The 22361-nt window shown below is 40.7% G+C and overlaps 1 protein-coding gene across 7 annotated transcripts in view; it reads left to right on the forward strand.

Annotated features, from left to right (window-relative positions):
• pds5a (PDS5 cohesin associated factor A) overlaps positions 1–22361 on the forward strand; it is a 215291-nt gene that overhangs the window by 101836 nt on the left and 91094 nt on the right. For all 7 annotated transcript variants that reach the window (XM_067988550.1, XM_067988542.1, XM_067988526.1 and 4 more), the window contains exons 9-12: positions 2409–2524; positions 8878–8972; positions 10001–10146; positions 14563–14714. In XM_067988550.1, coding sequence (XP_067844651.1) covers positions 2409–2524; positions 8878–8972; positions 10001–10146; positions 14563–14714 — 509 coding nt within the window. The remainder of the gene's footprint in view (positions 1–2408; positions 2525–8877; positions 8973–10000; positions 10147–14562; positions 14715–22361) is intronic.

A 22361-nucleotide genomic window follows, 5' to 3' on the forward strand; every position in this document is an offset into this window, starting at 1 on the left:
TTCCGCTGTTGTACTAGATTCCTTGAGAGACAGTGGTATAGTGACTTTATCCCCACCCATAGTTTGGAGGATGGTCTAAATGTAGTTCAACCTCCAAATACAAATGAAGAACAAGGAAGACCATATTGAAGATGGGAAAAACTGAGAATGCAGTCTAGACGTTTGTGAACACTCAGGCGATTCCTGCGACTTTAGTGTGGGATGGAGATTCCTGTATTCCAGCAGGACCTGTGAGGAGCTTTGTCAGTATTGGGGCTGTTGCAGGGGGTTGTTGGAGTCTGGCAGTATTGTGGGCAAGAGAGGACCAGGAGAATGGGACCCAAACTTACCTTGGCATCTCCATCTGCCTCCACCCAACCCACCGACCTCACACCCTCTGCGTCCCCACCCGTCAGCCACCTCCCATACTGTATGCAACAGCCCCTTTTGTGCTTTCAGGCATTCGACCACACACTGCTTCACTCATCAGCGAGTTCCTGTCTTGCCATTTTTGTCATAATGCATTTGGTGCACTGAGTTTTGTAACTTATATACAGATTTCCTTAGGCAAACAAAAATTACATCATAAAACTCTTTCATTGTTCTTGCAGTTTTCCAGCACTTTTTTTGCAAAAGAAAATTACCATCAAGCCCCAAAAAGGTTCAGAAAAAGATTTTTAAACTGATTTTTTTAAACTGAAAAAAGAGGGGAGCGGCGTACGAGATTAACATGAGCATCAATCCGTAACATCCAGCTGAGTTTAAATCATTTGCAAAAACATACTTGGATCCTCTTCAACCATTCAACTAAGAAATATCTTCTCTTTAAACAATTTTTGTTTTCTGTCACAAAGAAACCATAGGTGCTTAAGCACAGGTGTTATTTAAGTGGGTAGTTTATAACAGAAAAGGAGCTGTTAATATTTTAAGCATGAGATTGGCTTGTAAAAAAAGCTCCGAGATTTCATGAACCCACTTTTTAAGAAAAAATAAGCCTGGGGGAAAAAAAATGACATTCTCAAATCCACACAATGTGATGGGCCACACTAGTTCAATTCAGAAACCTACTGCTGGATGTTTGGTACTTTTTGCATACTGCACATGCACAGACATGATTGGAAACTTTCCAGCTGTTTTGGGGACAAAATATCCAATTTAAGCCCAGGTTTTTGAGAGGCTAAGACTATGAAGTAAAACATTTTAATGAAGACATTAAAGGACAAAATACAATTCATTGGGCAAATTTAATCATGTTATTGTGAAACATATAATTTTTTGGAATTTATTACTGTTTGAAACCTTATTTTGGAAATTAAAAATTTCAGTTACTGAGAAAAAAGGCAGATGTTTTCTAAATGTATTTTGAGTGATTTGATTGGTTCAAGTTTTAATTTTTTAAATATATTGCTCGGTACCCAACTGCCCATTCACAATTGGCTGTTTTCATAAGTCATTAGTAGCGTCTCTTTTTTTTTCTAGCTGCTTACTTTTGATTCAGGCATTCATTATCTCCATTTCTGATTTGTTGCTGTTTAGCTTTGAGCTAATCAACAAAGTGATGATGAAGCATTGACATAAAGCATTGCTTAAAAATTGTGAGACAGGAAGTAAGGGTAATGTGTAGATGAAGTGCATACTGTATGCAAGACTTTTAATATGTAGATAGATTATTAGCAAATCTCCTAAGGCACTGCTCATGGTAAATCAGGATTTGCTATTTTCTAAGGGCGTAGATGTTATACAATGTCATTGTTGTACCACATGTAGGTGTGTGTGCTGATTAAAGCTATAAAGTCTATTTGTTGGTAAGTAATGGGTGAGTTCATACAGAAGTCATTTGAAGAGGCTGCAGATATGCTAGCTGAGGTATTTTGTGTTCTTGGAGAACTCCCTTGTTTATACTGTTTTTTGAAATGTGACTTAGATTTGGTATGATACAAAATGCATTCTATATTTACAGTTATTATAAAAATAGATACATACGATAATGCTGTGTTGTGAGGAAGCCACTAATGAAAATACCATACTCTGGAGGGCAATGTAGTAATGAAAGTATTTAGTATTTTACTTTTGAGTACTACTCTCACAGTTGACTACTCTTTAGTTAGTGAATTGTGCACTCTGGAGATTAAAAATCTGAGCATATCCTGGCCATGAGAAGAATATCTTATCTCGCTGACCCTCTGTACCCTTCCCTCATATCTATATGTAAAAGCTTCAGTTTCAGATGGTAGCCTAGTGCCTGGTAAAATTAAGTTACTATGCGTCTTTGTTATTTTTGCCACAGTTTAGTTCTCTTCTAACCTCAGTCGTGCATTGTGAATTGAACTGTATATATTAGACGCATTGTGGTGTCAGTAATTTATTTCGTTAGTCCCAGGGAACTGGTCATTCTTGTGTAGTACATTCATGCCAGTTTGTTTTCCCAGAGTAATGATGGAGAAGAACGACTGGCTGTTGTTCGACTCTTGGCTAAGCTATTTGGTGCAAAGGATTCGGAGCTCGCAACGCAAAATCGTCCTCTGTGGCAGTGTTTCCTGGGACGGTAAGAGACCTTTTATTGGTTTATATCTGTCAATGTAGTATTTGTTTCGTGCATAGCTTGGTTTTGTTGGAAGTTCAAAATGTTTAATTATCGTATAGTTTCAAGTAAGCTCATTAAACTGTACGAGTACAATTGAAAATTCCTCTCTTAAAGGTGGTGCAAAGTGCTGGGATATTGGATCTACAGGGAACAACAGCACCATCATACCTTGTCCAAGTGTTCATTCTTTGTAGGCAATGAATATAGGCCAGGTATTCTCCTCCCCCCCCCCCCCCCCCCCCCCCAAGACTCGCCACAGGAATTTGGATGGAGAGTATCCTGGTTGAGCGGATCTTTCCCTTGCCAAATTTCCACACACATGCTTGCTCACAAATCACTGGATAGTGATCAAGAACGAGAAGAATGCCCAGTTTTTCTTCTTTGCTCTTTCCAAACACGGGGTAGTTAAGGTCATTATAGTGCCTGCGTTGTCACAGCAGTTGAGATTGGTTAGCTCAGCACAGAGCAATGATTACACAAGCCCTGCCACATGAGTGCACAAAGCACATTTACCCACTTGAGCCATCGAGGAAGCATAGTGATTAACCAGTCTGTATAGTCCATGGAAGATTGCTCAAACAAATGGAAAGAGCATTGCTAGAAAAAGCACAAAAATGGCAGATGCTGGAAATCTGAAACAAAAAGTGCTGGAAGCACTCAGCAAGTCAGTTAGCATCTGTGGAAAGACCAGATAAGTTAACGTTTCAGGTGTGGATCCTTTGTCAGAACTGGAAGATATCACAGATGCATAGCATTTAAAAAGGAACGGAATAAAGGGAAGGGGGAAGTAAAGCAAGCAAACAAATGTGTGTGCCCAAAGAAATAGTGACCTGTAAAATGCTTAATTGGGAAACAAGATAGTTAAATGGCAGAATTGGTATTCGCAGGATGAGAGAATAATGAGAGAAATTCAAAACATTTGCAAGACATCGAGAGCATGAGAATAGCTGGGGAGAGAGAGGAAGACAGGTAGAAATAGAAGCATGTAAAATTGGCAAAGCAAAGTAGGCTCCAAGGACCCAGGAGCTTGAGAGAATAATAATGCAGGTTGACACCAACAGCAACAACTTACATTTATATTGCGCCTTTAACGAAGTAAAACGTCCCAAGCTGCTTCACAGGAGCGATTTTCAAAATTTGACACCGAGCAACATAGAGATATTAGGACAGGTGACCAAAAGCTTGATGAAAGAGATAGATTTTAAGGAGCATCTTAAAGGAGGAGAGAGAGCTAGCGAGGCGGAGAGGTTTGGGAGGGAATTCCAGCACTTAGGGCCTCGGCAGCTGAAAGCACAACCGCCAGTGGTGGAGTGGTTAAAATCAGGGATGCGCAAGGGGCAAGAATTGGAGGAGCCGCAGAGATCCTGGAGGGTTGTAGGGCTGGAGAAAGTTACAGAAATAAGGAGGGGCGAGGCCATGGAGGGATTTGAAAACAAGGATGAGAATTTTAAAATTGTGCGTTCCTGGACTGGGAGTCAGTGTAGGTCAGCGAGCACAGGGGTGATGGGTGGAAGGGGCTTGGTGCGAGTTAGGATACGGGCAGCAGAGTTTTGGATGAGCTTAAGTTTTTGGAAGGTGGAAGATGGGAGGCCAGCCAGGAGAGCATTGGAATAGTCAAGTCTAGAGGTAATGAAGGCATGAATGAGGGTTTCAGCAGCAGATGAGCTGGGGCAGAGAAGGGAGATGTTATGGAGGTGAAAGTAGGCGGTCTTGGTGATGGAGCGGATATGCAGTTGGAAGCTCATCTCAGTGTCAAATAGGGTGTTGATGTTGCGAACGGTTTGGTTCAGCATCAGACAGTGGCCAGGGAGCGGGATGGAGTTTGTGGCAGGGACCAAAGACAAGGGTGCAAACTGCCCTACCAGCACATTGTTCTGATGCAGGCTCCCAACCCCAAGCACCAACACATCCCTCCTCCCTTTTCCCACCTGATAAACCAACACACCCGACCCACTTCCTGCGGAGCAATAGTTAAGGCCTGAAGTAATTAAAGTCGTTATTGAGGCCAGAGTGTTACATAGCGCCTGGTAGAAATTTGGAGTGCTGTTCCTCGAAATTGCGTTTAACTTCATGAACAGTCTAGAAGGCCAAAGACAGAGGGTTGCATTTGCAGACAGAACAGAGCTGTTTGACACAGCGACCTTCTAATTTCCATTTGGTTTCCCCAATGTAGGGTAGACCACACAGTGAGCAACGAATACTGAAGATAAAGTCACAGCTTTATATTCTGTCTGCAAATGTGACTCCAAGCTCTCTGTCGTTTAACATTTCAATTCCTCGTCCCACTTCCGCTCTGACCTCTGTCTTTACTGTTTTGCATTATTCCAGTGAAACTCAACGTGTGCTTGAGAAACAGCCCCTTATCATTCTATTCAGCACTTTTAGAGCCCCATAGACTTAATGTTGACTTGAATAACTTCAGACCTTAACTATAGCTCCCACTTTCCATTTTGGGGTTGGTGGACGAGATGTGTTTGGGCTTGAGGTGGGGTCCCTTGGTTGGAACATTTTTCTGGCAAAGCAATCAGCACACGGTCTTGACCTGCTTTTGCTTTCTCCCAAGTGTCTGGGCTGCTGGAGTCTGCTTTGCTTTTCCAGTTTTTTGCACTTTCGTTTCTATTCCCCATCTCAGCTGTTCACACATTCTTTGTCTTCATGTCTAGTAAATGTCTTTATTTCTTTTGATTTCTATCATTAGGCCTCCTATTGTCTCGCGCCAGAGAACTATCTCCTGTTTTCCACATAAGCACATAACAGGTCATTCTATTTCTCATGTATGTGTTTTTCTTTCCTCCCCTTTTCCTTTGTTATGTTCCTTTTTTAAATGCTGCTCATCTGTAATGTCTTACAATGCTGACTTGGGGTCCACACCCAAAACATCAACTTGACTGTTCTCTCCACAGATGCTGCCTGGCCTGTTAAGTGTTTCCATTTCCAGCATTTTTTGCTTTTGTCTGAGTGTTGCTGGAGTTTATGCAGAAGTAGTAGGGATGGACTCTGTTGAACTGGTCTGTTTGTTGGCGTTAGTTACTGATTTAAAACCCAGACAAATCAAAAGGCTGGGTTTTGGAGAGAGGAAAGATAACCCAGGGTTCAGCAATTGTTGTGACATCCCCCAATGTTTTGCAAAAAGTAGATAGGGAGTCTCAGCTGAGGAAAAATACTGGGGCGTTTTCCCTAGGGTTGCAATCGGCATAATGTGCCCAGGATGTGCTACACACTGCGCCGGCTTTGCCGAGGTGAAATTAGGCTGAAATTTCTGAGCAAATGCATTAGCATAAGCCAGAACATAAGATCTACCATGAATCAACGCATTTAAGCAGTGTAATCGAATGTAATTGATTTGTGACTGAAACAGGGCTAATAGGGTGAGGTCGGATAAAAGACAAGGGGGAAAATATTCCCTTCAGCAAGGCTGAAGATCATGAAATAAGACACTTACAATTGACTAATTACTGCAGCAGAGTAGGACACACTAGATTGATTCCTGGGGTGAGAAGGTTTGTCCTATGAGGAGAGATTGAGAAGAATGGGCCTATATTTTCTGGAATTTTGAAGAATGAGAGGTGATCTCATTGAAAGGTTCTGAGAGGGCTTGACGGGGTAGATGCGGAGAGGCTGTTTCCCCTGGCTGGAGAGTCTAGAACTAGGAGGCATAGTCTTAGGATAGGGTGTGGGCGAATTAGGACTGAGATGAGGAGGAATTTCTTCACTCAGAGTTGTGAATCTTTGGAATTCTCTACCCCAGAGGGCTGTGGATGCTGTGTCGTTGATTATATTCAAGACTGAGAACGGTAGATTTTTGGACTGTAAGGGAATCAAGGGATATGGGGATCGGACGGGAAAGTGTAACAACATAAGAAAGAGGAACCCCTTGAGCCTACTCCTCCATTCACTCAGATCATGGCTGATCTTCAACCTCAACTCCACTTTCCTGCCCGATCCCCATATCCCTTGATTCCCCTAAAGTCCAAAAATCTATCTATCTCAGCCTTGAATATATTCAGTGACTCAGCATCCACAGCCCACTGGGGTAGCGATTCGCAACCCTCTGAGTGAAGAAATTCCTCCTCATCTCAGTCTTGAATGGCCGACCCCATATCCTGCAATTATGCCCCCTAGTTCTGGACTCTTTAGCCAGGGAAAACAATCTCTCAGCATCTACCCTGTCAAGCCCCTTCATAATCTTAGATGTTTCAATGAAATTACCTCTCATTCTTCTAAACTCCAGAGAGTATAGGCCCATTCTACTCAACCTCACCTCATAGGACAACCCTCTCATCCCAGGAATTAATCTAGTGAACTTTCGTTGCACCACATCTAAGGCAAGCACATCCTTCCTTAGATAAGGAGACCAAAACTGTACACAGTACTCCAGGTGAGGTCTCAACAATGCCCTGTACAATTGTAATAAGACTTCCTTACTCTTGTACTCCAACTCCCTTGCAATAAAGACCAACATGCCATTTGCCTTCATAATTGGTTGCTGTACCTGCATACTAACTTTTTGTGTTTCTTGTACGAGGATACCCAAGTCTCTCTCAACACCAACGTTTAATAGTTTCTCACCATTTAAAAAAATATTCTGTTTTTTTTAATTCTTCCTACCAAAGTAAATAACCTCACATTTCCCACATTATACTCCATCTGCCACCTTCTTGCCCACTCACTTAACCTGTCTAATCCCTTTGCAGACTCTTTGTGTCCTCCTCACAGCTTATTTTCCCACCTAACTTTGTATCATCAGCAAACTTGGCTATGTTACACTCGGTCACTTCATCTAAGCCATTAATATAGATTGTAAACAGCTGAGGCCCAAACACCGATCCTTGCAGCACCCAATAGTTTCAGCCTGCGAACCTGAGAATGACCTGTTTATCCCTACTCTCTGTTTTCTGTTCTTTAACCAACCCTCTATCCATGCTAATATATTACCCCCAACCCCATGAGCCCTTACCATGTGTAACAACCTTTTATGTGGCACCTTATCAAATGTCTTTTGAAAATCCAAATATACTACATCCACTGGTTCTCCTTTATCTACCCTGCTACTCTCATCCTCAAAAAACTCTAATAAATTTGTCAAACACGATTTCCCTCTCATAAAACCATGTTGACTCTGCATAATCATATTATGATTTTCTAAATGCCCTGTTACGACTTCATCAATAATGGATTCCAGCATTTTCCTGACGACCAATGTCAGGCTAACTGGCCTGTAGTTCCCTGTTTTCTCTCTCCCTCCCTTAAATAGTGTAATTGAGGTCGAAGATCAGCCATGATCTTATTAAACGGCATCCCAGGCTCGAGGGGCTGTGTGGCCATCTCCTGCTCCTATTTCTTATGTTTTTACACCTATCTGGCTTCAATTGACTACTGGTCACAGGTTTTTGATACACCAAGGGCCGATCAATTGACTGAATTGAAACTGAATTTTAAAGTAATTCGCAGCAGGAGAAACAGACCCAGGTCAGGCTTCAGTTGACTGCTGGTCTCTGCAGGTCAGGTGATTAATACTGGATTAATGTGACCGTGGGTGCCTGTCATGAACACCCCCAATTGGCAGAAACTCGCCATTCCGTCCTGGGGGCGCAGGCAGTTTTGTGGGTGGGGACTGCTTCAGACAAATGGATTTTTGATCCACTGTAAAAGTTCACGGCTACTCAATGTAAAGTGATTATGGGAGCAACTCACTTAAGCTTAAAATTCTGCAACATTTAGTGCTATTTCGTTCGAGTCTACCCAGATTAAGCTGACACCTGAGTGGAAATCATGCGGAAACTGTAGGTCTAGATTACCTGCCAGTTGTACAATATAGCTGCACTGCAACATAATCACCTTTTTTGTGACCTCGTGCACCTTGGAGTTGATTAGTACTTTTGTGTTTGGTGCTTTGTTTTGACTCTGTCTTTCACCATCTCAAGTGAACAAGTGAGATATGGTTCAGAACAATGTCTTTTTGTGTGAGTGTGGAGAATACTTATCAACGATGGCTGTTACATGGTGCCAAATTGTTAAAGGGATACTGTTCTTGGTATGTCTCCCCTGCCCCCCAGTCATTTGATGGCAGAGCATTCAATTGTATGTAGAGGGTGCGCTACAGTCAAAGAATAGATTAACAAAACCAGCAGTCAATAATCCAACATACATCTTGTCAGTTTTTAAGCACCTGTGTGTTATTGCGTCATTTATTCAGGGAAAAGTCATATTTTGGCTCAATTGTTCATCAGTTTTCTAAAAATTATTTTTTAAAATGGGGAAATAAGTTTGATGTTTTTAAACTATGAAATATCCAAAATCTTTTTTTTATATAGATTTAACGACATTCATGTTCCTGTGAGACTAGAATGTGTGAAGTTTGCAAGTCATTGTCTGATGAATCACCCAGATTTAGCCAAAGATCTTACAGGTGAGATGTTAACTTGCTGATATTAATATACGTTTGCTAAGAGTTGTCTGGAATTTGCTTCCAGCAGTTGAGGCAGAAACTACATCAACGTTCAAGGCGAGATTGGATAGGTGGTTGAAGGGACATGGCAACAGAGTGGATAAATGTGATTAGCACTGAATGCACACGCAATGGATAAACACTGATATGGCCAGATTCCATGTTGTAACTTCTATGCATTTCTATGTCATGAGCTGATTTCGTGTCATAGTTACTATTTTGCTATTTCTTCAACTTTAACACTGGTTAGTGGAATCTAAGTGACTTATTGTGCCATGAAATCTGGGTGGTATTCAGCAGATCGTGTAATATCCCTCATCACTGATAGTGATGCATTTGAGTGACCTGAATTTCATTAGTTGTTCTGAGTTATGTTACTGTAAAATCCAGTATTTTGGTTGGGCCCTCAACTTTTATGCTAGTTGGCTGGAATAAGATTAACCTCTAGGGAAATTTATATCCCCAAATTTGCAGGTTACAGAAAGTTGAGTAGAAGTGTTGCTTCTTCATTTAATTATACTGCTTTTTTTCTTTGTTTCTCAGTTGTTTATTATTCTCCTGGCTCAATCACTATCCTCATTCACCCTCTTGTGTTGCCATGAATTTTTTAATGCATAATATTGCTATGAATTTATTTCCTTGCAAATGTTGTTTAATGGTATTATATAGAGTTGCATACTTATCTCCAACTAAGAGGAAATGTACCATGAGTGAGTAACATAATTAAAGAGCTGGATTAGTAACAAATGGTGGGTCATGTTGATATTGGAGCCATTCTTGTTAAGCATGTGTGGAGCATAAATACAGCTCATGGGCAGCATATATACTGACATAGACCAGTTGGGCCGAATTACAGGAAAGATGTGATTGCACTGATGTTAAGATACAGGTATCAGAATTGTTCATTGTGGTTTACATCTCCGTCTAAAAGGGTTTGTAGTAATCCTGAATCAGGAATTGTGTGTTTTAAATATGTCTTTTTTTAATAGAATACTTGAAGGTCCGATCACATGATCCAGAAGAGGCGATCCGGCATGATGTCATTGTTACGATAATAACGGCAGGAAAGAAAGATCTATCACTAGTGAATGACCAACTGCTTGGGTTTGTGAGGGAGAGAACACTGGACAAAAGGGTACGGTTTTGAATTTGAAAACACGTCGTGCTTAATTTATCTCTACAAAAGTGCTGTGCTCCATTTCTTTGTTTTATGACAACACAGCTGTTTACTTCAGAACTAAGACTTAATGGTGTTAAATCTAAATTCATGAAAAGCTGCCATACTCGCTGTTAAGAGTGTTAGTTTTATTTGAAGTATTTGTGATTGGCACTTCATGGCAGCTGTTGGGCAACCATACTGGGAAATGACCATACAAAGTTAGTGTTTCATGCTTCCCAAAATAACTATTCCCATAGCCCATGCATATAGATCACAGATATCTGAAAATCATTACATCAAAATTCGGATTGTAGAATTTTAAGAAAATTCTCTTCATTTGTGGGATTTGAATTGACAAATTTGGAAGTATTTTAATTCTTGACCTGCTAGCATGTGAAGTGAAACACCTGGCCCGATGAGCAAGCTAAATTTGTTTCTAATTCATTAACTGACGCTGAAATAAAAATTATTACAATAAGTTTAGTCATACATCAGGAATAGCTTAATTATGGTGATAATAAGTCTAAACTATTAAACATCTAAACATCAGAATAAAAAACTTCACCTGTGCTCACCTGGTTGTTCCCTATTCTCTTGTCTTCTTTATTTACTTTAACAATAATGTGCTCTTTTCTATCTATTCAAACCTTTTTTTAAACAATTTAATATTGGCTTACCTTTTCCCAGTGGTCGTTTTGGAGTTGGGAACAATTGGTTTTAAAAGGGGGTTTCATTGACTTAACACCAGACTTATTTGACCAGATTAATCTTGGACATGAAAACTGCATTAATCTTTGACATGCAAGCATAGAAGTAAACTGACACACTCAGACAAGCAAATTCATGCAGCGATGGGAGGGGGGCAGGGGCAGCATTAATTTGTATCAGATCAGAAAATCACTAAGTTTTTAAAATTTTGTTTAGGAGTTTCATTCAGTATAAACTTTGTGTGTTCATGTTGGTAAAACAAAAGTACTATCCCTCTGCCACCACATACATTTTATCTGTTCAGAAAAATAAGCAGAAAGAAAGCATTGAAACATCACAGTTGTTTGCTTTTGTACAATGACGGAAATGCAGTCCTAATTCATCACAACTTCAATTCCTTGTCATTTATTCAACCACTGAGTAAAAATGAATGAATAGTCATCTATGAAGAAAAAACAGTGGAATACTGGCCTCAGCAGCAACCAGTAACGATGCAGTTCTGTCCCTGTTCCCCTTCCCAAAACCCAGGCATATAAAGCTGTACTCGAGTAGTGCCCTTGAGATGTTTTTCCATGATAGTTTGTTTTGTTGAAATGTGTAAAAAGTTCAGCATCTTCTAGTTCTGCTTGTCAGTGGTAAATTAGTATTTAGTTTGCTTATGTTTTTAGAAAGTTTTGCTGTCCTACAATTATTGGCATTGACTTGTAATTTTTGAATGCAGGTTCTCGAGATGATTTGTTGGCTTCAGCAGACTCTGGTGACCATATTAAAGGCTACTTGCCATCGGTTCTTTCTGGTGACTGGTTCCCACCTTCAAATGATGAAATGTTAAATTGAGAGCCTGACTATCAGGTGGATGTAAAAGATCCCATGGCACTATTCGAAGAAGAGCAGGGGAGTTCTCCTAGTGTCCTGGCCAAATTTATCATTCATTCAACACTGCCAAAAACAGATTTTCTGGTCATTCATATCATTGATGTTTGTAGTACCTTGCAGTGTGCAAATTGACTACTGTGTTTCCCTAAATCACAACAGTAAATACAATTCAAAAGTACTTTGTTGACTGCGAAGCACCTTGTGATATCCCGAGGAAGTGTAAAGTGCTATATAAATGCAAGTTTCATCTATCTTTCAAATAGGATGGGTAGGTTTGTACTTCAAGGAATGGGCCCACTACAGAGTTCAGGCAGACAACCTGATACTATAGTACATGAACAAACAAGAAGGGACTTTGCACTGATACCATCAGGATCTCAATACCCCTTCTGCTGAATACCTTGCAATGGTGCAGAATGTCATAGCTAATGCCTTGAAAAGGACAACATTTAGTCACACTTAACAGTATTTACAAATGACTTAATGCCCTTGGAGATCTTCCAAAACAAGAAGTTGCCAACATCTTGCCGTAGAGGCCAGAGCATTCAGATAGTTGTCTCAGTCCTGTCAAAGGAGGTTTCTTTGTGTTTTCATTTCCTCTTTGCCCCCTCCCATCCAAAATTCCTCTCTTACTCCAGACCGTCACATGATCAAAAGGTAACAGACAAGTCCTTCCTGGATGAGAAGACTGGTTGATTGAATCTGTCAAAATGAATTGTTATTCAGCTGTAGTGATTCCATCTGAGCAGGGCCTGTTATCACAGATGGTTGGCGAGATATCTGGGCAAGGTCTCTTTGTTATCTCACTTTTTCCCCCCAGTGCAGTATCCTTGACTTTCCTTTTCATTTTTTTTATTCTTACATTGAATCTAATTGTAGTGTGGTCACTGCTTCCCTGATGTCCCCTGATTTTAGGTCACCTATTTCATCTCTGTTATTACTCAAGAACCAGGCCAAGTAATGCTTCCATCCTTATTGGAGTAAAAAGAAAAAGAAAGACTTGCATTTATATAGCACCTTTCATGATCTCAGGACGCCCCAAAGCACTTTACAGCTAATGAAGTATTTTTGAAGTGTAGTTGCTGTTGTAATATAGGAAAAGCAACGTATTGATTGATAAAATAGCCCTGAACACACTTCAAAAAAAGCTCCCTGTTCACAAAACAAACATTTTCTATATATCAGACTTTTTCTGGATAATTAAAATCTCCCACAAATATAACTAATAATATTTGCCTTTTCAATTTGTCTAATATTTAATGCACAGTTTCCTTTTGACTGTTGGGCAGCCTGTAATATACTCCCACAAGTATGGCTGACCTCTTGCAATCACTTAGCTCAATCCAAAGTATTTCACTTCCTTTTAAATCCTTACACTCGAGTGTTTGATATTGCCTGTGCTTTTACAGTGCTAAGTGGTTTGAAAAAGGTTGTTGGTTGCAGGATTTGTAATTGAATCCAACAGTCTCTTGAAATTTTTGCTCTCGGCGGTCTGTCGTGCTGTTTAGTAAAAAATCTTGTCACAGCTATTACAACTCCTGGGGAAGCTTCAGTAGAGAACAACTATTGGAATTCAGTTCATAAGACACCTGGAAATGTAAATACTTTTAGTAGTACGTACAGAGAGTTGATTGTTCCTCACAAACTAATGACTGATCTGTTTCAACTTGTGATTTTGTGTAATCTTAAACTCTTTCCATGTGTGCTTTCTGGTGAGATTTCTATATTGACAAATTCAACAATATATGACTGCAGTTTCATTTAATATTTAGCTAAACCAAACATTTAATGAAATATCTCAGCTGGTTGAAAAGCCTTTTTGTTCATGCTGTGACTAGCTCCTGGGTCAATATGCAAATGATCTTCTTTATTGTGAGTTTTTGTGATGTGGAACGGAACCAATATGCATTCCCAGTCTGCCTCAATGCAACCGCAGGAGAGCACTGCTCATGTATAATAAAGTATTCTGATAGCTCAAGACAAATATTTTATTGCTGTACTACAGTTAAGTTCTGGAGCTTACCACTTGGCTTTATTGTACAAATTTGACTTTAATTTCCATGTGCAGGCTTAATGAATGAGGCTGTTGGTGCTAGGGAATGGAAATTATTAAGCTCTCCCACTTTGCCCCAGTATGACCACAGTAAAGTATTGCCACACTGCACCAGTCAAGAAATGAGGAAAATGTTATGTTGTCTAACTTGTGGAATGGCCTTCCCTTTTCATTAAGTGTAATTCAACTGCCACTTATTCTCCTTCTCGCTGATTCTTACGATCTCTCTGATCTGGTATTTAACATTTTTTTGTATTTAATTCTGATTATGCTGCTGCCTTTCTCAAAGGAACTGAGTTATGTTGCTATCAGGCCTGTATGCAGGGGAAGAAGAGAGCACACGTCCACATCACGACTTTGCAATGCCAATTTTGAACGAGCAGTATTCCCTTCTTTTGGACAACCAATTAATCTGTGTGGTGGTTAGGTTGCTACAGTAGAACTTGGTCGGACTGCATGTTTCAACATCAGCATTTATCTCCATAGAAAAGGTGGATATAGACTTAGCTCCTACCAATCTTAGCCATTCTGCACAGGAAGAGAAAATTAACAGAGGGTTCTTCTCCAGGCTGCTATTATACGTCTTCTGGCTGTCAATAGAATGGCACCCAGAAACTCAGCAGCAGTGTCATTTTCCCAGGAGAGCCAATAGCAAGGATAAAGTTGGCATAATTTAGACAAAAAAAGTTATGAGAGCAATAGAAATATATTTAATATTTTATGTGACTGTTTTCATTTTGCTTTTGTATTTTAAGTGGCGAGTGCGGAAAGAAGCAATGATGGGCTTGGCCCAGCTATACAAAAAATACTGTCTTCATGCTGAGGCTGGGAAAGAAGCTGCTCAAAAAGTGAACTGGATCAAAGACAAACTCCTGCATATCTATTACCAGAACAGCATTGATGACAAGTAGGTCAAGTTGCATATTTTGAATTGCAAAGTAATAACTATGCAGCACATCATAGTTAGTTTCAAAATATATATAATTTATAAGAAGGGTTGTTACATAACAATATTGTGATCATTTTATATGATAACTTTTCAACAAGACCTGCATTGTTATACACACCTATTTCATCAGTGTTAAATAGTTCTGCACTTTGCCCTACGAGCCATCTGAGCAGGTGACTTAGTATTTTTCGTGTTCCCTATTTTTTTTCACCAAGCCTCCTCTACTTACTTGCATAATTTAGAAATAACTACTTCAGTCTGGATTAACAGGCCCGTTTAATGTATAAAGGGTCTGTTGAAATTTTTTCTTTCACATGTATACTTTCTCATGTACTTTAATTAAGCATTTCCCCAGGCTGATGGCTCTTCATTGTTCTCAGATTTCTTACCATTTGCTATCATTACAGTGGGTCCCTTCCCATTCCGCCTGAAAGCAACAAACTGCACTTAGATAGTGTCTTAACATGGCACATGTCCAAAGGTATTTCACCGGCACAAGATCAGACATTGAGGATTGAGAGGTGTCAAAATGGTTTTAAAGAGGCTTTTTAAGGAGGGAGGAGAGGTAGTTAAGTGGCAGAGTTTATTGAGAGACTTCCAAAGTGTGGGGCTATGACTTCTGAAAGCTCTACCACTGAAGTTGGAGGGGAAGATGCAAAGTAGGCCAAAGTTGAAAAAGCAGACGACGTGTTAATACGTAAAACTGAAGAAGATTGCAGAGGTAGTGTGGGGATGGATGGATTTGTAAATTAATTTTGGATTCAATGCATTGGAGACAGGGATGTCAGCAAGGAACAGGGGTCATGGGGGAATGGGACTTAGTGCGCAACAGAATGTAGGCAGCAGAATGTTGTACAAGTTTGAGTTAACACAGCATGGAGCTCAGGAGGCCAGCAAGACAGCTGTTGAAGTCAAGCCTGCAGTTGATAAATTTTTGATGAGTGGTAGCACTCTCGCCTCTGGGTCTAAACAGGTCACTGCAGCACCCGGAGTGCTGCATTGTTAGAGGTGCTGCTCTTCGGATGAGTCATTAAACTGCCTGCCTGCCTTTTTATCAGGCATAAAGATTCCATGGCACCATTGGAAAAAGAGCAGGGAGTTCCCCGATGGTGTGGCCAACATCTGTCCCTGAACTAACACCACGAGAGCAGATTATCTGGTCATTTATCTCATTACTGTTTGTAGGACCGTGCTGTGCATAAATTGGTGCAGCTTGCTGTACACAAATTGGCTTCCACGGAAGTACGGGTGGAAATTGCAGAGGCTCTGGACACAATTTTCCAATCTTCCTTAGATATGGGGATGGTGCCGGAAGACTGGAGGAATACAAATGTTATACCCCAGTTCAAAAAAGGGGAGAGGAATAAACCCGGCAACTACAGGCCAGTCAGCCTAACGTCAGTGGTAGGGAAACTTTTAGAGACAATAATCTGGGATAAAATTAATTGGCCATTGGAAAAGAATGGACTAATAAATGAAAGTCAACATGGATTTGTTAAAGGAAAATCGTGTTTGACGAACTTGATTGAGTCCTCCCCAGAGAGGGTTGATGAGGGTAGTGCGGTTGATGTGTATATGGATTTTCGAAAGGTGTTTGATAAAGTACCACATGATAGACTTGTGAGCAAAATTAAAGCCCATGCGATTAAAGGGACAGTGACAGCGTGGATATAAAATTGGCTTAAGGCACAGAAAGCAGAGAGTAGTGGTGAATGGTTGTTTTTCAGACTGGAAGAAAGTTTACAGTGGTGTTCCCCAGGGGTCGGTATTAGAACCACTCGTCCTCTTGATATAAATTAATGACCTGGACTTGGGTACACAGGGCATAATTTCAAAGTTTGCAGATGACACGAAACTCGGAAATATAGTGAACAATGAGGATGATTGTAACAGACTTCAGGAGAATATAGACATACTGGTGAAATGGGCAGACACATGGCAGATGAAATTTAACACAGAGAAGTGTGAAGTGATACATTTTGGTAGGAAGAATGAGGAGAGGCAATGTAAAGGAGGTGCAGGAGCAGAGACCTGGGGGTGCACATACACAAATCTTTGAAGGTGGCATAATAGGTTAAGAAGGCTGTTTCTTTTAAAAAAAAGCAAATGGGATCCTCAGCTTTGTTAATAGAGGCATAGAGTACAAAAACAAGACAGTTACCCTAAGCCTTTATAAAACACTGGTTAGGCCTCAGCTGGAGTAGTGTGTTCAATTCCGAGTACCACGCTTTAGGAAGGATGTCAAAGGCTTAGAGAGGGTGCAGAAGAGATTTACTAGAATGGTACCAGAGATGATGGACTTCAGTTATGCGGAGAAACTGGAGAACCTGGAGTTGTTCTGCTTCATAGAATCCTACAGCACAGAAGGAGACCATTTAGCCCATCATGCCTGTGCTGGCTCTTTGAAAGAGCTGTCCAATTTTGTCCCACACCCCAGCCTTTTTCCCCATAACCCTACAAATTAGTCCTTTTCGAGTATAAGTCCAATTTGCCTTTTGAAAGTTCTTATGAAATCTGCTTCCACCACCCTCTCCACGCAACTGAAGTCCCTCATCCCTGGTATCCTAGTAAAGCTCATCTGTTCCCTCTCCAGGGCCTTGACATCCTCCCTTAAGGGATGCCCAGAATTGTACATAATACTCCAGCTGAGGCCTAACCAGTGATTTGTAAAGGTTTAGCATGACTTCTTGTTTTTGTATTCAGTGCCCTTCTTTACAAAGCCATGTATCCCATATGCTTTCTTTAATCGCCTTATCAACTTGCCCTGTCATCTTCAATGGACTGTGAATATGCACCCACAGGTCCCTTTTGCACCCCCATCAAAATAGTACCATTTAGATTATACTGCCTCTCCATGTTGTTCCTTCCGAAGTGCATCACTTCAGACTTATCCACATTAAATTGCATATGCCATATGTCTGCCCATTTCACCAGTCTGCCTATGTCCTCCAGAAGTCTGCTACTCTTCTCACTATTTACCATGTTATCAAGTTTTGTATCATCCGCAAACCTAGAAATTGTACTTCCTATACCCAAGTCTAGCTCATTTATATATAACAAGGAAACCAGTAATCCTAATACTGATCCCTGGGGGACCCTACTGCATACTTCTACCCAGTCAGAAAAACAACCGTTCACAACTACTCTCTGCCTCCTATCACTTAGCCAATTATGTACCCAAGTTACCACTGTCCCTTTAATCCCATGTGCATCTATTTTCCAAATAAGTCTGTTACACGGTACTTTATTGAATGTCTTTTGAAAGTCCATACATACAACATCTACTGCACTACCTTCATCACCCCTCTCTGATACTTCATCAAAGAACTCAATCAGGTTAGTCAGACACAATTTGCCTTTAACAAATCCGTGCTGGCTGTCCCTTATTAACCCATGCTTCTCCAAGTGAGAATTAATTTTGTCCTTGACAATGGTCTCTAGTAGTTTTCCCACCACTGACATTAGACTGGCCTATAGTTACCAGGTTTATTCCCCTCCCCTTTTTTGAATAGGGGCGTAACATTTTCAATCCTTTGAGCAAAAAAAGTTAAGAGGCGATTTGATAGAGGTGTTCAAAATCATGAACGGTTTTGGTATAGTAAATAAGGAGAAACTGTTTCCAGTGGCTGAACAGTCGGTAGCTAGAGGACACAGATTTAAGATGTTTGGCAAAAATTCCAGAGCCGACATGAGGGGAAAAAATGTATGTGGCGAGTTGCTGTGATGTGGAATGCATTGCCTGAAAGGGTGATAGAAGCAGATTTTACAGTAACTTGCAAAAGAGCATTGGATAAATACTTGAAGGGGAAAAAATTGCAGGGCTATGGGAAATGAACAGGGGAGTGGGACTAACTGGATAGCTCAACCAAAGGGCTGGCACTGGTACAATGGGCCGAATGGCCTCATGCGCTGTATCATTCTATGATTCTATGTTTGCCAAATGAAAACAGTGACTACACTTTAAAAGCAATTCATTGGTTGGGAAGTGCTTTGGGATGTCCTGAGAATATGAAAAGTGCTATATAAATGCAAATTCGTTCGTTCTTACGCAATTTTTATCCATCTATCCTCAAGTCCATCACAGTTGTTTTTGCTAATTCATCAGCACTACCTACATCATCCCCTCCTGCCTTTGATAAACATTGGGCAATTTGTCTTCCAGGCACCTGTTGAGTATTGCACTTGAAACATTATAGCACAACACTAATTGTAACTATAGTCCACTACTGTGCAATAATAAGTCCTCTGCAACTCAAAATTCAGAAGTAGTTCAAGCTGCTGCTCTTTTTATAATTGCCCATCAATTTCGTACCATTTTTATTTTACTTCAACAACAACAACGTGCATTTATATAGTGCCTTTGATGTAGTAAAACGTCCCACGGCTCTTCACAGGAGCGTTATCAAACAAAATTTGACACCGAGCCACATGAGATATTAGGACGTGACAAAAAGGTTGGTTAAAGAGGTAGATTTTAAGGAGCGTCTTAGAGGAGAGAGGGGTGGAGAGGTTTACGGAGGGAATTCCAGAGCTTAGGTTCTAGGCAACTGAAGGCATAATGCCAATGATGGAGCAATGGAAATCGGGGATGTGCAAGAGGCCAGAATTGGAGGAGCGCGGAGGTCTCGGTGGGTTGTAGAGCTGGAGGAGGTTACAGAGATAAGGAGGGGCGAGGCCATGGAGGGATTTGAAAAAAAGAATGAGAATTTTAAAATCGAGGCGTTGCTGGACCAGGATCCAGTCTAGGTCAGCGAGCACAGGGGTGATGGGTGAACGGGACTTGGTGCAAGTTCGGATATGGACAATGGAGTTTTGGACGCGTTCAAGTTTATGGAGTGTGCAGGGTGGGAGGCTGGCCAGGAGAGCATTGGAATAGTCAAATCTAAAGCTAACAAATGCATGGATGAGGGTTTCAGCAGCAGGTGAGCTGAGGCAGGGGTGGAGATGGGCGATGTTATGGAGGTGGAAGTAGGCGGTCTTGGTGATGGAGAGGACATGGGGTCAGAAGCTCATCTCAGGGTCAATATGCTAGTCCTGTTTAACTTACCTATGAAATAAAAACAAAAATTACTAACCATGCAGTATTCTTTATGCAATTGAATGCATGACTTGTGAAATTTGAATTGGTATGAAATAATACAAGTATCTAAATCTTTACATGAGCTAAGACTTAAAATAGTTATCAAATAATTGTTTACACCAATTTTCTTAGTGTTTTGTACCTGATGTATAGTCCTGTAGTTTTTTCATATTCCTGATCCAGTCATAGAATTACAATGTACCATTCCTGCTGACTTCTGTTATGTCTTAATCCATGCAGATGATTTCTGGATGAAGTTATTTTTCATGATTTCAGCTGTGTTGAAATATCTTCTCAAAAAATTTAATTGAAAAATGTCTATGTATGATAATAGTTAATATACAGAACCTCATACTATATTAAATATATATGTATCACAATATTGTCTTGCATGTAGCAACCACGACTGCAAGTGTAACATGTATTGCTGTAGCACTTTTCCATCATGTTGTTTTGGTTACGCTTGTCCTACACTTAAAAGGTACCTCTGAGTTCCTTCCCCAAGCTACATGGGGCAGTACTTTGCATACCTCCTGCTACTTGGTCTCTCACTGCCTGCTAATTACTACTCAGCTTTCTTCTGCTCACTGCTTCCGTTTGCCATCATTTGTTCTATATGCCGAATCACTGAGCCTTGGCCCCCCTGCTTCCTATTACTGACCTTCCCCACAAGAAAATGGCTACAGTTGTATTCCGAGACGTGACCCAGGAATTGGCTGTAAAGCTGGTTACTGAGTCACAGTCACAGTCTGTACCATGGCTGTATTGCTTTTCTTGCCAAGAGGGTGGAGATTCTTATGAATGGTTTTCCCAACACTGAGCTAGATAGCTGAGCCGTTGTTATTTAAAGCACAAGGTGCGCTTATAACATAATTACCAACATGAGCTTTAAATAACTGATGAGGCTTCCCAGCTCAGTGTTGGGAAACAAATCTACGAAAACTTTCGGTGGGTGGGGTTGATTGATGAAATCTTACAACCTTTGTTCTCCTTGCGGCCTCTCCTAATAGTACTTCCAGGTACCCGCCTCAAAAATATAATTGACCGCATCCTAGTCCCTGAATTCTCCCTGACTCCCCTCTTCACTAGCCCATGCTGTCGCATACAGCTCCCAAGTACTTTTACACTGAGTAACTGTTCCCACATCACACAAACCCTCCCCACCAATAGTCCCAGACCGCAACATTCCCCTTCTCAGTAGTCCCACACCGACGCTTCCCCTTCTCCAATACCCCCTGAACCAATTTGGTAGCTACAGCTCCATTGTTGGAAGTATGGTGAAAAAGGGCCGGCTGCTTAGACTAATCTACTGTGTACCTACTTCATTTATTTTAAATGGAATACTGCATGGATTGTATTATTGATCAGAAAATCCAGGCTTTTAAATTTGGTGATCAGAACACGGACTCAAAATTTTGTCTTTTTTCTCAAGAGTCTTGGTAGAATTCCAGAGTCTGCTGCTCCCATATACCACCATATTTCTCCCATTACACTCAAAACCCTAACATAATAGACCCAGACTCTGCAACCACCCTCCCACTGTTCCCAACCTCCAGGATCCCACTCCCAGTACCCAGCAACTCCACACCTGCCACTGCCATCCCAGTACATCTCCATACAAAGACGATCCTCCCACCAATGATATTCCCCAGCCGTCCCTTTTGACCACTTCCGTGCTGCCAACATTCCACTCCCAGCCACCAACCACCCCATTGTTCCTCCCAGAGTCCACTACCCACTCCAATTGCTCTCACATCCCATCTTTTTCCCCCACCCCCTCAACCCAATCGTGCTATACACCTAATTTATCTGAAACCTTGACACCATACCCACACTACCTTACTGCGTACCCTGCATTTTTTTTGAAAGACAAAGCATATAACTGTGTACATAAAGAAATATAATCTCGGTCACTGATTTGCAATTTCTACAGTAATATAGACATGATCATAAATCAGTGTTTTATGTTAAATAGCATAGAATAGGTCCTTCAACTAACCGTGAGCAATGCTATGGGAAATCTGCTAGTAATATTATAAATACATTATGTGCATGCGCACTTCCTGCTATCAGTCTTCAAATCTCTATTACCCACTGCAAATTTCTGTCACACTTAAAAAGTATAATTAAACAATGAAAGCTTTTGGAATCGACAGGGAAAACAGTGTAGTAAGACAACACACTGGAGCAAGATGCTTCTGATTTGACCTTCCTGTAAATGAAGCTAGGGCTATGACCACTAGCTTGACCAACAATTAACCTTTGAACAAAGTCCAACCAGTGATAACTTCAATTGGACTTTATAGCCTTAGAGGGACACACAACTATACTTCAGCAGTAGACTGATCCTTTATGTTTTTTTTATATTATATAATGTTCCTGCCCTTATGACTTACTGTGAGCAGTATCTTGGGAGATTTGCCAAGTATGTGTGTGCATAATTAAGGACCTTTTTAAAAAAAAATCTATTTTCACCAATAAATTCCTATATTATGTTTGAGTGGTGAATCAGTAAAAAAAAACTA

The sequence above is a fragment of the Heptranchias perlo genome, chromosome 1 (genome assembly GCF_035084215.1).
Source record: "Heptranchias perlo isolate sHepPer1 chromosome 1, sHepPer1.hap1, whole genome shotgun sequence".
Taxonomy (NCBI): domain Eukaryota; kingdom Metazoa; phylum Chordata; class Chondrichthyes; order Hexanchiformes; family Hexanchidae; genus Heptranchias; species Heptranchias perlo.